The following is a 15,882-nucleotide window of genomic DNA, read 5'->3' as shown; positions in this document are numbered from 1 at the left end:
GATAGTCTCTGTTGACACTGCACAGATAAGAAGACAAATTATTTTATAAGAGCTGTTAATGTGTAGATTTGGCATGCTTTCTTTACAAAAGATATATATGTATTAGATGAGATTCTAGGAATGTATTCCTTACCTCAGTAAACAGGTCTCTTCTCTTATGATGTCAGTTTCTTGGATAAGAAAAGATTAAGATATTTCCCTTTTCTACATTAATAGAAAATTCATTCACTGAATCCTACATCATGGACAGTCAAAATAAATGCTACAATATTACAGGCTGGTTTTAGGGCTGCTGTTTTTTGTATTATCTCAGAAGACTTTTGTGCTTTGACTTCTCATTGTGGGCATGTTGACATTTATTGCTTAATTCTCACCCTTATCCAGACATCACAAGGAAGGAAGAATGATACAAGAAAAGAATTGCCTTACTGAGCTACAGCTCTAGCTCATTTATTTATAGTAACAATGGGGACATAAGCTAAATAGCATTAAGTGGATTTATAGAAATTGTTTAGGGTGAAGAATGGGACAGTGAGAGACAGGAAAATGAACCTAGCAGTGAAAACTAATTGAAATCTGTTTTAAAAGGGTAATGGCATGACTAAGGGAATACTAAACATAGCTCACAATACACTTTTTACTATAATCTGTGCAGAGCAGCATCTGAACCTCAAATAAAAAGGTAGCCCCATCATGAGGGGTTAAATTCAGAATGGACCTAGTAACATATGTGCAATGAATTTGACCTAATTAGTTGTTACTAGTTCCAGGAATTATGTGAAAAATCTCATTATATAAGTTAGATGTAAGAAAGATAGAATCTTTATCTTTGCAAAGAATAAGGGTAATAAGAGCAAATATTTGATACATCCTCTTTTTGGGTACTTGCAGAGCGGGTGGGGTTGAAGTTCTAGAAAGTACCCACCATCTCAAAGTTGTCATAAAAATCTTAATGATACTTTTCAAAGTCTCATCCTCTTATGCGGATGCTTTACTTATGTTTGTAGTTATAAGTGCAAAGGGTAATAGAATGTCAGCAGTAATTAGTAGGGAAATCCACGGGCTTTTTTATTTAAATGAAGATAAGCATATTCCTATTCTTGTCCCCCAGGCACATTAAAGTTATATTTTTATTATTGTTTGATATGTCTGAGCTGGGCCCTCAAAGGGGCAGCAAACCTTTGAGTATAAATGTGTATACATTTTCATCAATCATTATCTTATTACTTTATTTGTATTACTGTAGGTTCTATGGTCCCTAATCATGGACAGGAACCCCATTGTACTAGGTGCTATACAGACACATAGTTAGCTTTTGGAAGTCAGTAATGTAGTGCCTGATGCAAAGCTTATTGAATCAATGAGACTCTTTATTTATTGATTTGAATTGGCTTTTGGCTTAGATCCACAGTAACTTGCAAAAAGCAAAAGTTTATTATGTGCTGTTGTGGATTTGCAAGCTGGTGCAGCTATTATTGGCTTTACAATTATAAACAGCACTGTGGTGTGTCCCTACAAGAATGGCATTTTTTTTTCTCCAGCAGGAATTGAAGCAAAAGAGTGTTTTTACTTTTTGATGCTGGTCACCTTGAGACTGTCCTTTTCATTCCGATAAGACAAGACATTTTTCAGATGAAAATATGTGCAAATAAGGCTGCTCTTATACTCCTTACTGAGATAAAAATCTCCCCCCGTGAAGTCAGTGAGGAATCTTGTCTGAATCAGAAGTCCGAAATGGACTTCAGCAAAATTGATAATCAATTTGCTACAATGGAAAGTCATTAATAGTATCAAGAGAGAAGGCTTCAGAGGAGGAAAGTATGTATGAAACTGATACCGTAAATAACAAATCTTACAAAATAAAACAGTCCTTTACAAAGTCCCCTTCACCCATAAGGTCTTGGAACTAACCTTTTAGCAGAAGTAGATCCAGAAATATATATGCCATGTACAAGGTACAGTGATTCTTGTCAGTATATTGTTCTTTTAGTGCTTATTCTATGTAGCCGGATGCATTCAATGATACCAGAAAATAGATCCAGATGTGCAAGTGTAATCACAATCTTTATCTTTGCCTACATTTCAGCTTTTTCATATGTTCCTTGGCTTTTGAACTTTCAAAATATTATGGCCAGGTCTTTTTCCTGAAACTGCAATGAAAACACTTCAGATTAGGCCAATTCAACCAACCAGATCAGACAATGCCCGTGCATTTTTCATGAAAAATGAGTAATGGGAAAGAAAACAGATGCAGATAGGATCTTCCCTTGGAAGAGACAGATGTTAACATGCAGAGAACCTCAGCCCTGACCCAGCTGAAACTAATAGCGTAAGTTTCGTTGCTTTCCACGAAACAGGATCAGACCCATATACAACCATTCAATATTATTGCCATCTTGTGATGCACGGTTTTGCTCAAATCTGAAAATGCAAATTACAGGATAGAGTGCACGGTAATTCTGCGGCTCATAGAAACATTTTAGCCTGAACACTAAGTCTAAGAGCTTTTTAAAGGTATATTGGGTAGCTGGATGCCCATTAATGAGACCAGGGTGACAAACCCCTTAGTCAGCTTTGGAAATCTCAGCCTAAATGTTGATGATGTTGTCTTGCTTCTTTTTCTGAAGGCATCTGAAGAGGAACAATTATAGAAAAAGTCCATGAAGCCAGGTAATCAGTGGATTCTTCATGTAAATAGCACTGCATTGAATAATCTTAGTGACCTTATTAAACAACCCTTAGATATCTTTAATTTTTAAATGAAGAACAGATCCATCAGTACTGAAGGTATGCTGATGTAGGTGAATGATTTGCCAAAAGCAAGGAGGAGTCAGCTGACCTGCCATAAATCATGTTGGCTGAAAAGTAAGCAGCCCATATTTGCCTGCTTGCAGGAATGATTCATTAGTATTAAAATAGAAGTTCAGTAGGTCACAGGAGTGTCATGCTGTCCTGGAACGCTTAGATGAGAAGCAAGAGTTGGAGTTCAAGACACCCTGATGTGTATAGATATTCAATTCTGTAGACTTAGGGAAAAGAAGTAAAAAAGCAACATTATTATGGCATATTTTCTGTGTCTATATATAGAGTCAAGATAATGAGACATTGCTTTTTTAACAATCAAGTTTCTATCTGCTATGCATATACATAACAAAGGGGCAATGAGATATTAAAAGAAAAGGAGATTAGTTAGATGTTCTTGGACAAAGAATTTTTCTCTCCCTATTTTTGGACAGCATGAGGATTACCAATTAGCTAACCTTTCTGTACAAGAAAGATTTAATTCTTTGGTACCATAATCAACTATAACAGTAAAAGAAATAAAATAGCTTGTCAGATTCTTTTACAAACTTATTTAAAGCAAATTTTATTTATACCACTACTCTTGTCAATAAAAAGTAGACATCTTTACAGCTAAGATAAGTTATCCAAATTCAGCTTTTTTTTTTCAGGCAAAGCAAGTGGCAAAGTATTGATGAACAATTTTATATCTTTTTAATGTTTGAGCACTGTAGCTGTTTTCTCAAATACAGATCGCCCAATGAATGGTCACGATATCATACATTTTATTTTTTGCGCTTTAAAATTTCAAACATCAAGAACTTGATTAAAATCCAAGGGTTTTCAACAAAATAGCTAACCTGTCAACTCTATCTGAGTAATATTGATTACAGAAATATAATAGACAACCTTGTGTATGTTTTGATCTTTTCTGTTATGTTTGACACTACATTGAAACGTTTATCGAAGCCATTTTTATCACTCCAAAATTACATATTAAACACCAAGGTAGCAATGCAAACCATCCTACTTACGGGTCATTCACAAGTTGATGGCCAAGAGTTAAATGACATCAATGAGAGAGAGATTAAGTCATCAAAACTTAAATGTACGCACAAGATCATTAAAGCAATCCTATGGTCTTTCTTAGACAAAAAACAGTATCATCCACATGTACTGTTTATAATGTAGTTCGGGTTCTTTAAAATGTGTTCCTAATTATTTTCTTATGAAGTCTGATTTAAGGCCCATTGAAGTGGATTAGGAGTCTTTTCCCTTGAATGAGTTTTGAAACAGGCCAACAACCTCAAAGTTGAGTGGAATGGTTACAGAAGTTTACAACTGAAATAACATGGCAGTATTACTGTGCAGTAGTGTAGTGTTAGCACTGGAAAGCTTTAAAAAAAACTTGCTGAAGCATAATATACGTTGTAGAATTGAAAATAATTCATATAACAAAAATATCTGTCCTCGTCTATTAATGTGATTTATTACCTGAAAATGAAGTGCTGATAGAAATGTTGTTTGATGTTTTTAGATCATTTTCTATGTTCTTTATTGCCTTTCACTTATTTTAACATCTGCGCACATTTTAGAAACAAGATGCAAAACCAACATCTATAGATAGATATAGGCTTGGTAAGATTTTATTTTATTAAATAATGTTGATTTATTTACTTAGCATTTTAGATTGTTATTGTTTTTCACAGATGTGGGAAATTAAGAGCAGAGTTTCAGACAATTATTTAATACCGGAGATGCTGCCATTCAAAAAATTAAAAGTTTTACAAACTGTTAAAGCCCAAATTCCCAATATGTCAAAATATAAAGTAAGTATCCTTAAATCAAAAAATTATACCAGTTTTAGTATTAATCTGCTAATTTATTTGTAACAAGCCTAATTCCAAACCATTTTTCTTACTTTAGCCATCTATACATTTTGTTTATCTATGGAAATTTATGTTTGGTGAGATTGACACCTACTGATTGGAAATCTAATCTGTCTGTGCACTCCAAATATATAATTCACTTTCATATCATTTAAAAAACTTAAATACAGATCTTGGAATAACTTCTGCACTAAATGACAGTTGATGAAGTCAAGTCAGTAGTCAATGAAAAATGGGACAGAATTTCCCCAGAATATGTAAAAGATGAACAAGAAAATTAAACTTTTGTATGATTTAGCGGTTGATTTGATGAATAATGAAGGAATGGTGGCACATCTTTTTTTTTATACATCCCATTAAAATCAAATCATGCTATTTTACATCCTACTGTAATTTTTTCTCCCACATCAGACAGACTAACAGAACGTCTACAGACCAACTAGGTTGTAGGTGAAAGTTTTTCTCTTTCTCGTGGCTCGTACCAAGAAGGTTAGGATTTTCCTCCTGTCCCGCTGGCAGGATGTGGCTGGTCCACACACTAATGCCTTTGCAGGGACGTGAAGCAAATGCGGAGCCTTGATCAAAGCCCGAAGTGAAGCAAAGCACGGCTCCCTCCCTGGACAAGCGGAGGCTGGATGTGTGTGTTCCTGTGACTGGAGGGAGACAGCAGGCGGGGGCGGTGGGCGGTAAGGGGGGGCAGAGGTACAAAGCAGACTCAAACGTGGTCCTGTTGTCAAATCTGTGTTTTCTTCTTGTCAATCTGCTCCGATTGGGGAGACGTGTCTGGCTTCTCAAGCAAGGAGTGCGCAGGCGCATCTCGTCCCTGAGTCCCAGTGAAATGCTCTTAGACGTAGGAAGGGGATCACCCTCTTTCCCTGTCTGTGTCTCCTTCCCTCTCTCTCTCTCCGTCTCTCTCTCCTCCCCCCACCTCTCTCTTTTCCTTTGCTCAGCCCAGACCCCCTTGTTGCTTTTAACATTGCCTACTCCCTAGAAAGCAGTATCCCCCCCAGGCTCTCCGAAGCCAGTTCTGCCTGTTGATTACTTCCCCGCCGCCGCCCCCCCTTCTCTTCGCCCCCACCTCCCATCTCCCCCCTTTCCTGGCTTGATTTCCAACCTTTGGATGGTATTTTGGTGTCATTAGGAGATTAGCATCCCTGGCGCGCCGGGGGAGGAGGGGGAGAGGCTGGAATAACTGAGCTTTGGACTCTGTCCTGCAGCCCTTCCAGCCAGCACCAGGTTGCATCTGGGGTGGCCGGGTCCTCCTGGCTGCTAGGAGGTTGGCTCTGGTTGCCGGATCCTGGGAGGCTTGGCAGCTGGGGGTTGCCGAGTCCTCGCTGGCGGCGGCTGCTGCTGCTCCAGCTCGCAGCCCCTCTATGAGCAGAGAGGCAGAGGAGCAGCAGCAGCAGCAGCAGGGGACGCCAGGAGGAGCCTTCCTTCCCCGGGGTTTATGAATGGCCCTGACATGGAGGAAATACCGTTTCAGAAAGTCAAGACCAAGAGGAAGAAGTGCTGCCGCTGCTGCCGCTCCCCCCAGGCTGCGGCGGGCGCGGGCGCCGGGCTGGGGGGAGCCCATCCGTTGCTGCTGCTGGATGCCATCGCCTGCGAGGACGAGTTCGACTGCAAGGAGCTGGAGTCCCTCTTCCAGAGCTACAACCTGAAGCTGGAGCAGACCTCCACCCTCAAGGCGCTGGCCGTGCTCATCGTGCTGACCGCCAGCCTGGCCCTGCTGGAGCTGCTCTCCGGCCCCAGCCTGACCATCTCCAAGGGCTCGCACCCGGTGCACTGCATCATCTTCCTCTCCCTCTTCATCGTCACCAATGTCAAGTACCTGCAGGTCACCCAGCTGCAGCAGATCGTCAAGCTCACCCTGCTCTTCAGCTTCACCTTCTCCTTCCTCTGCTGCCCCTTCTCGCTGGGCGCCTACGGCATGGAGCCCCCCAGCGCCCCCGAGCAGGGCATGTGGCAGCTCATGCTGGTCACCTTCGTCTCCTACTCGCTGCTGCCCGTGCGGACCCTGCTCGCCATCGTTTTCGGGCTGGTGGTGTCCGTCTCCCACCTCATCGTCACAGCCACCTCGGTCAGTGCCAAGAGGCAGCGGCTCTGGAGGACGGTAAGTGCCTCCCCCCCTCCCCACCCCCCAAGCCCAGGGACAGGAGAGTAGCCAGGGTCACGGCGCGGCTGTGTGTGCTGGGGGGAGGGGAGGGGAGAGGATCCGGAGTGTGAAGAGTTAGTTGTGTGTGCTGTGGGGTGTGTATTAGGCACGGGGTGTGCAGGCAATGGAGGCAGGGGCTGTGTGTGTTGTGGGACACGCGGCGCGCGTTGGTGTGTTTATGCATGTTATGGGGGGGGGTGCTGCAGGCTGCGCGTGCGGCTGTAATTGTATTTGGGGCAGGGAGTGTGTGCACTGGAGAGACGCGGCGCGTGCACAGGCCGCCGGGGGGGGGGGGTTGTGCTACTATTACTGTATCGGGCTGTCAGGTGTGGGTGTGTGGCGGCCGGTGAAGAAGCGGCCGGTGCTGAATGAGACCTGTGTGCTTAGAGTAGGAGGCAGGTCGCTGCCTTGCCCGCCGGTTCTCAACAGCTCCAACTTTGGAGACGGATATTGGCTGAGGCGGGGTCAGAGTTAAGGAAGGGGTATTCCTTGCTGGGTGACAAGATTTCTGACTGTGTCTTAATCCCAAGAATAAAAAGCAGCAGCAGCAGCACTTCCTCTGTGGGGAAAAGACAGGGACGCCTCTTGCGGCGGGTGCAAAGTATAGGAACCTCCCCCCCCCCCCCCCCATATGCCTCACTGCAAACGAGACTTGTTTGGGGCATTGCGCCGTGAACTGAGATTCTCATCCTCTCCTCCCTCCTCCCCCCCCCCCCAGGCTCTCCCCCCAGGAGAACCGCTCCAACCCTTGACCCAGATAGCAGAGCTCAGAGGAGCTGGAGAAACTCCTTGGGAGAAGTGGAAATCCCACCCCCTTCTCCACCCAAGGTGCCTTAGATTCCCAATTCCAGCCACTTCCTCCTCCCCACGCAGGTAACTTAGTGTGTCATTGAACTCCCCTAACCATCTGTCACCCCTCAAGAATTAATCCAGTCATGCCTCCCTCTGCAGCATCTTTGGGAACGTGCGGCTGCACTCTCCTTCCTCCTCGGAGCCGCCCCGGGAGAGGCTATTTATAGCCCTGCAGGGCTTTCTCCGGCTCCCATGGCCTGATGGGCCGCACAGGGGATGTGGGAGGAGGAGAGCAGGAAGATGTGCATGTTTGAAACAGTGCGTGTAGGAGTCCAGGATTGTGGTGTTAGGTTTTGTTATGTTTCTGAACCAAGATTGATGTATTTTTTGTAGTACTGGATCAGTTATGTTTGCTCTTCAGAGGAACAAAAATGGGTCCTAGGGATAGATTACTATTTAGTGGGAGTTTATTTCTTGTTTAGAGTATTTGCTGCTTTACTGCTTTTGATTTTTGATGCTATTCTCCTTGGTCACATTAGTCGTGACACTTAGACATACACCCCCACATACAGTAACAAACACAGTCACCTGCATAAAGGCATGAATTCAGATACCCTCACTTAGAACCTCTCACACACATACATGGGCATATTATAATAGATAGCCAAACAAGCAAGGTTGCTGGGACTGTAGGATTACTCTTGGCTTGATGCTGGTGAACAAAATAAATTGTATGTTTTGAAGGGGAAGATAGAGATAAGCTGAGCTTTATGATTTACCCAGATAATCTGTTAGGTCTATTTTTAAGTGCATGATTTAGTTTCCATGAGAGAGAGTGCTGATGAAATACAGGGAGTCTTCATTGCAAACATTGAAAAGGATATAAGAAAAACACTAACATATTCTGCTTTGAATGGGGTAACAGGGTACTTCTTGTACCAGAAATTGGGAACCTTTTACTTCCAAGTGGAGCTCAAGCAATCTTTATTCCCAAGACATGGAGGGAGATATTCATTGATGCTGGGCTGTAGCTACGTGTGGCACCTGTGATCCCCACAGAATTACAAAAAGGCTCTAACTTGCACAACCAAATCTATTTTTATGGCATTATCTTGCCCAGGGCTTGATGATCAACATTTTGATAAGCTTTTTGTTCTCTTATTGATCTCCCCTCGGCTAATCAACAGACAACATCCAAAAATCCTGCTAGCGGCTAGTTTAGCACTTGTACATTTTCCCCCTTACAAAGTAATTTCAGTCATTTATACAAAGCCCCATGGGCATTATGCTTTGATAATAATATTAGGCAGAAAACTGCTCCAAATTTGGCAAATTAATCGGTCTGTGAATTTAACAGAACTGTGTGCTGATTTGTCCCCTATGTGCAATCAAAATGCCTTGTGATTTGAACAGAAACACTTAATATTCTTTTCTGATATTATTATTATTATTATTATTATTATTTTATTTAGTATTTTCACAACCACTGAAATTCTGAGCCTGCCTAATACCAGAGAAATTGAATCTTACAGGGGGATATTGGGCAGCACAGCCCTTTTTTTTTTTTGCAGAAGTCCTGTCCATGAGTTGCAATAGCAGTTGAATCTCAGATAAGGAATGTTTTATAGTTACAGAATTTAATTCAGCCTTTCTTCAGTGCTCCCTTCTGTACTGGCCTGTTTGGATGCAGGATATAATATGTTGTCCAGTCTTGTAGAGCTGTGCAAAACTGCAACAGAATAAAGGGGTTTGAAGGGGCCCCTTACACAGAGATTTACTGCAACCAGATATGCAAAGCAATAAAATACCCAAGGCCAGCTTTTACAAATGGCCTCAGCCTTCTGGGTGCCTCCAGGTTTTGGGAGCCCAATTTGAGACGTATTGGCTCTGATCATCAGAAATGCACAATGCCCATATCTTCCACTGAAGTGAGTTGTCAGCAAAACCAATCCCAAAGCGTCTCAAGTTGGAATCCCCAAAATAGAGGCACCCTAATTTACAGATCATTTTCAAAAGTTTTTGGCCAAAATGGTTTTCATTCTGCTATAACCAGAGTTCCTTTATTTCCAAGTCCTCCATCAGGCCCTGATCCTTCTCCCATTAAAGTGTCTAACTCTAATGGACTTCAGTGGTGCAGGATTACTCCCTAAATGATCTCTACTGTATGCATAAAATTTGCATTCATATAAAGGTAGGAACAATTTAGCATAGCAAAACCAATATATCAGCTTGTTGAAAAAATAATTTTTCATGAGGTTCAAGCCTGAAATGAAGTTCAGGAATATTTAGATCAAATATGATCATCGTTAATAAAGCAGGGAGTTATTTGAGGACTCCGTGGTTCATTTCACATAGCCTTTTACACTACTGGAGCTGTTCTCTACAGGTCAGGCAGGGCTAAGGCGCACTGTCAGGGTAAAATATAGAAAACAGACAAATAGCTGTCCATCCTGTACCCATTTGTGACTAAATGGGAGATCCCAATCCCCAGTGTTAACTGAATAAATAAAGTAAAATAAAATATAAAATTGAATGTTTCTTATAGATAACACATTTAGGGCGAAATCTTGACCATACTGAAATTAATAAAAAAACTTATATTACCAGCATTGGGGGCATGATTTCACATATTTTTTTATATGTAATGACAGCATAGTCATAAAGGTTTAAATAGTGTATTTGGTCAATAGCATTTTGACCATATGACTCTCATTGGCTAGAGTGGAAGTCATGAAATAACATACTGTATGTTGACTGACTATTCCCTTCCCCTAGAGTTTTTGTGAGCAAAACCATAAAGTAGTATCTGGAAAAGCTGGAACCTACAAAGGATGATTTAATGACATTTGCATTCGTTAAATTTATTTATGTAGTGCCCAAATATGTGCTAGGTGTTTAACAGCACATTTAAAAAAATATAATCCCTGCCCCAAGAGCTTAGTCTAATTTGTGTTGAGATGCAATGCGTGGGTGTTACAGATGCTAAAGGCAGATGGGGTGAACAAGGGTTACTGTAATTACTTAGCCATGGTGCTGGCACATCTTCATGACTTAAGTTGCTGTTAAACAAATTAACTTTGTATAACATTTTAAATATTTTAGTCTTATGATTTTAAAAGCATGCTATCTATCTATCTATCTATCTATCTATCTATCTATCTATCTATCTATCTATCTATCTATCTATCTATCTATCTATCTATCTATCTATCCACACACACACATCCCTACAAATTTACAGGTGAATATTTCTAAAGCAATAGGCTTTCAGTGGTGGCATCCCGTTGATACAGAATTATTTATGCAAACCAAAGAATTGCAACACAAGTGACTAGAACAAAGCAGAAACATGGATGCCACTTTAAATTACCTTTAAGATATCTTGTTTTCAATCCTGTATGACAGAGCAATATTTTTATTCTATATCCATCAATCTTTGTTATATTTAAATGTATTTTAAGCTGAAAATATATTGAGTCAAGCCAGTAACCAAGCAGTGACAGGTTGGAAAATGTTTGAATAGAGGGGAACTGCTAAATTGTGGAAGACCAGGGAGGCTGTTGATTTAGAAAATGTTGAAATAAAACATTTGTATGTGCTTTAACATTTACAAGGTGATTAAGTTACTATAACACTTCCCAAATCAGTGGCAAAATAATCCTCAATATCACCCTAGAGTTATCCATGTTTTATGTTTATATGGTTTGTGTTTTTCTGCTAGCATGGAAAAGACAGTTTATTAATCACCTCGCTGATAGAACTGTTGATCCTTCTAATCTCTCTTTGCAAAACAGAGGTGAGGTCTAGTGGTATAATAAAAGGAATGGCAGTCAATAGCTACTACACTCTAATCCTGTACCTGATTCATTCTTCTATTGTTACATTAGAAGTAGCTGCTCACTTTCTCTGCTTCATTTTCCATGTATATGAAATAGTTAATGTTGGAAAAGCATTATGTACTATAAGTATCAAGTATGATAGTTTAAAAGTCTCAGAGGGGTAGTCGTGTTAGTCTGTAACTTAAGAAAATTGAGTGGTCCTGTAGTATCTTAGAGACTAACAAAAATCCTTGTCTCGCAAAAGCTTCTACATATCAGTACTCCCATTGAAATCCTTTGGATTCTTCACATGCCTGAAGCTACAAAGTGTTTGTAGGATTGGGGCCAATAATGTTAGTGTGCTCAGCTACCATGCTTCCAGCTGACGTTCATTCTGTATTTGAAAAACATATTTTTGGAAGAGTGAAGGACACTGATCTCTTCATATATAAAGTAGAATTTTAGTTTTAATTTACAGTATACCTTGAAAAGTGGTGAATAGGTAAGTCCCTGGTAAATTGGGAGACAGAGTGCCATTTATTTTTGCATATTGTAGAGTTGCATTTTAAAAAAAAATCAATTGAAGTGCTACAGTTGTGAAGATGATTTGCACATGAGAACTGAATACAATCTGATTGTGTTGGGCTCCTAAGTCTGCAGACAGGCATCTTTAGTTCTTCTGTTATAGCTTAAAGCTTAGACAGCTACAGAGTGCAGTTTAAAAACTAGTCAGTTTCTTGGCTGCCTTTGAGAACTGGTGGGCATCAGTGAAACTGACAAAAATCACAGAGAGCTGAGCAAATAATTAACAATGAATAATTTATCAGATAAGTGTAGTTATTTTTCTTCTACTTACAGTGTTCCCCTCACATTTATTCAAACATACATTCATCAATTTTTTTGCACTTAAAAAAAACCCCTGAGTTGTTTCGATGCATTTCTACACAAGTATTCATTATTCAAACTTGGCTGGATAGCTGTGATTGGTGAAATAACTTAGGTTAGTAATAGTATGAGTATTAGTATTTCTTAGGTGCTTTGGTGCCACACTCATCAACCAAGATCCCATTGTTTTAGGTGCTGTATAAACAGAACAAAAAAAGATGATTATTGCCCCCCAAAGAGCTTACAGTTTTGTTAGATGATTGGATGAGAATGTAAAAAATTGTCCTTCAGTTTTTGTTTTTCATATCCCTTTTCTAGGAATACTAAACTCATTTTGTACCATGAGTCCAACTGTACAGTGCCAGAGGAAAGGAAATGTCATACCAATAAAATTTAGAAATGTATAGACTTAACTAAAACTGTGTTCCAACATATAATAATGATAGATTGGAAGGTTGGATGTTTTGAGTTCTACCAGGACTAGAAAGGAATCTTCTAATATATAACATGTCTATAATCAAGATCTGATGCCTGGGAATGTTAGAAGTAGCCCCAGTCTAACAGAGGTTGGGTGGAGGTGGAGCTGTGAGCAGAATGCAGACAGAGAAGGTAGATAGCAGCATAGACTGTATGTGTAATTATATTTTTGTCATTATGCATTTAGGCTTGAGCTGGTCAGAGCAGCATAGTTAAGGTTGAGGCAGATGTTTTCCCTCAATGTAAGTGCAAAATTTGGCTCCAACTATTATTTTATTTTGTAGCAATATGACTTTCCCAATTATATTTTTAATAGAGTACACTACTTATATCTGGTATAGCATAGTATCTAGATACTGGGCGTTTCAGATTGATTTTATCAGCAGTCATGAATCTTACATATTTCATTGTGTTTTTCCATTGTGTGATATGATGCTTTCTATGTAAGGTGACAGTGATAAGCAGTTTCATCTATAGCTTTCTTATTACGTTTTTGTATTTGTGAGTTTAGGCACATTATACTGTCTCTCTCTCATGTTTCTCTATGCTGATTTCATTTCCATAAACAGCTGGCAAGCATAAAATAATGGCTTTTGGCTGTTACTGGTAGATACCTGTCTTAGGATTTTTAGACTCAGGGTATGTCTACACAGCAAAGTTATTTCGAAATAACAGCTGTTATTTCGAAATAACTTTCCTAGCATCTATACAGCCAAACCTCTATTTTGAAATTAATTCGCAATAGTGGAGCGCTTATTTTGAATTCGGTAAACCTCATTCTACGAGGAATAATGCCAAATTCGAAATAGCTAATTTGAAATAAGCGCTGTGTAGATGCTTATTTCGAAATAGAGGGCCTCCAGCCCTTCCCAGGGTGCCAGTTCCCAGGAGCCTGCCAGGGGATGGAAAAGGCGGAAGGCTTACTGGTCCAATGCAGAGATCATGGACCCGATTGAGGTTTTGGGGGATGCCTCCAATGTCCATGATCTCCGCACTAGACGCAGGAACGCAGCCGTCTACAGATGGATGGCTGACAGCCTGGCCACCAAAGGCCACATGTGCACCCAAGAGCAGGTGTGTATGAAAATAAAGGAGCTGAGGCAGGCCTCTGCCAGAGCCACAGGGGGCAGCTCCCAACCAGGGGCAGACCCAGACCCCTTCCTCTAATTTGACACCCTGGACTGCATCCTGGGGGACTGGACGGTCCGTGCGCCCCAGGTGGTCATCGACCCTGACCAGGGCATGGAGGAGGAGGAAGACGGCCTACAGTCGCAGGAGCCTGGAAGCAGCATGGCACTCACCCAAGACCCCCGAGCCATCACAGCAGCCATGTCACCTCTATCTTCTGAGGCTGGGGAGGCCTTGACATGTGAGTGCTATCACTGTCCCCTTATGCAGGGTGCAGGGGCGGGGGGGGGGGGGAGAGGGAACCCAGGGACCACGCGTGTGGGCCTTGCTGATCATGGATCACATAGCAACCTGTGCATGTGCCGTTCCAGCTGGGGCATGTGAACCCAACTGGCTGCCACACAGGGGCCTTGGCCTGTTACCCACACACATGTATGTATGAAGGCACATGACATGTTCCTGACCCTGGGGAGAGACACTACATAATGCCCTCCCTCCAGAAGCCCCCTCTATGCAGAGGCTGGGCACATCTCCCCTCCCCCCCACTATATACATGGGTGAAGTCCTGGGCCAGCTCACACTCCCAGAGGATAGCAGGACATGATGATGCAGAGACCTGCCGTCCTTGCCTTGCAAAGGGGAGCTGTGCTTTTCACACTGTGTCCACAGGGATAACTGACCACTTCTCTTGTTTCTCCACAGCCGCACCAGCTGCGAGTGCAGGGTGCACCACCCTGCCTAGGACATCCTCCCACATCCAGGCCAGCAAGGTGACCCAGAACCAGGAGGAGTACCAGCGGCAGCATCTGGGGTTACTGCAAAGGCAGGTCCACAGCTAAGAGCACTGGGTGCATGAAGACCTGCAGCTGCGGCGGGAGAGCTTGTGGGAGTTGCTTGACCAGGGCCGTGCCATCTGCGACCACCTGCAGACCCTGGTGCAGAGATTGCTGCCTGCTGCTGCTCCAGACCCTGTGGCCACCCCAGCTATTGCTACTCCTCCCACTCCTGCTCCCCCCAGCTTCTTCCTCCTCCTTACACCCTCCCTATCCTCCATACCCATTTCCCCCAGGGGACACTGAGGCCCCCTCACCTGCAGTGCTCGGAAACAGGTGGACCAGCAAGACCCCCAACCCTGAGCTTCTCCTTCTCCTTCCGCCCCTTGCCTCCCCCTTTCAGCTCCCTCCTCCCAGGTTTCCCCCTCCCCTCTTCCACCCTCATTCTCCTTTCACCCCAGTTATGGTCAATAAAGAGAGTTTGTTTTTGACAACACGTGTTTTTATTATACATCAGTAAGAGGAGTTAGGGAGAGGAAAGTAGAAGGACATGTGGGTGGAATAAGGCACAAGGCCCTAGTGGGGCACACCAGGCAGACTTCACTCCTCCTCTGGGTGGAAGCTCTCGCGCAGGGCCTTCTGGATACGGACAGCCCCCCGATGGGCCTCCCGAGTGGCAGCCATGCAGGGCTGCGTGTAGAGGCCAGCCAAGTGGTCGGCCTCCACCATCCAGCCTGGCAGGAAAGCCTTCCCCTTCCTTTCGCACAAATTATGCAGCACACAACACGCTGCCACCACGTGCAGAATATTCCGCTCAGATAGGTCCAGGCGGGTGAGGAGGCCAAATGCCCACCGAATGCCCCCTCCACCACGATGCAAGGCCCTGCTGAGCTTGGCATTAAAGGCATGTCGGGAGGGGTTGAGGTGTCCCATGTAGGCTTTCATCAGCCAGGGTTGTAGGGGATAGGCCGCATCCCCCACCAGGCACACAGGCACGTCCACATCCCTGACTCTGATATGGCGGTCGGGGAAGAAAGTCCCGGTGTGCAGCCTTTGGCACATGGAGGAGTTGCGGTAAACTGGCACGTTTTATGCTTTGCTGGACCAGCCCATGTTAATGTCCACGAACTGGCCCTGGTGGTTAGACACAGCCTGCAGGATGACTGAGAAGTATCCCTTCCAGTTGA

At 42.9% G+C, this 15,882-nt stretch overlaps 1 protein-coding gene across 2 annotated transcripts in view; it reads left to right on the top strand.

Moving 5' to 3' along the window:
• Positions 1 to 15,882, top strand: part of ADCY1 (adenylate cyclase 1) — a 757,558-nt gene that overhangs the window by 481,614 nt on the left and 260,062 nt on the right. The window contains exon 1 of one of the 2 annotated variants that reach the window (XM_075921701.1): positions 5,527 to 6,780. The exons of the other annotated variant lie outside the window; for it this stretch is intronic. Coding sequence (XP_075777816.1) covers positions 6,118 to 6,780 — 663 coding nt within the window. The 5' untranslated portion in view covers positions 5,527 to 6,117. Of the gene's footprint in view, positions 1 to 5,526; positions 6,781 to 15,882 lie in introns of those variants that run through there. 2 annotated transcript variants of the gene reach the window in all.

Source organism: Pelodiscus sinensis, chromosome 2 (genome assembly GCF_049634645.1).
Source record: "Pelodiscus sinensis isolate JC-2024 chromosome 2, ASM4963464v1, whole genome shotgun sequence".
Classification (NCBI taxonomy): domain Eukaryota; kingdom Metazoa; phylum Chordata; order Testudines; family Trionychidae; genus Pelodiscus; species Pelodiscus sinensis.
The sequence above is the reverse complement of the archived record's forward strand: the minus strand, read 5'-3'. Positions and strand labels throughout refer to the sequence as shown.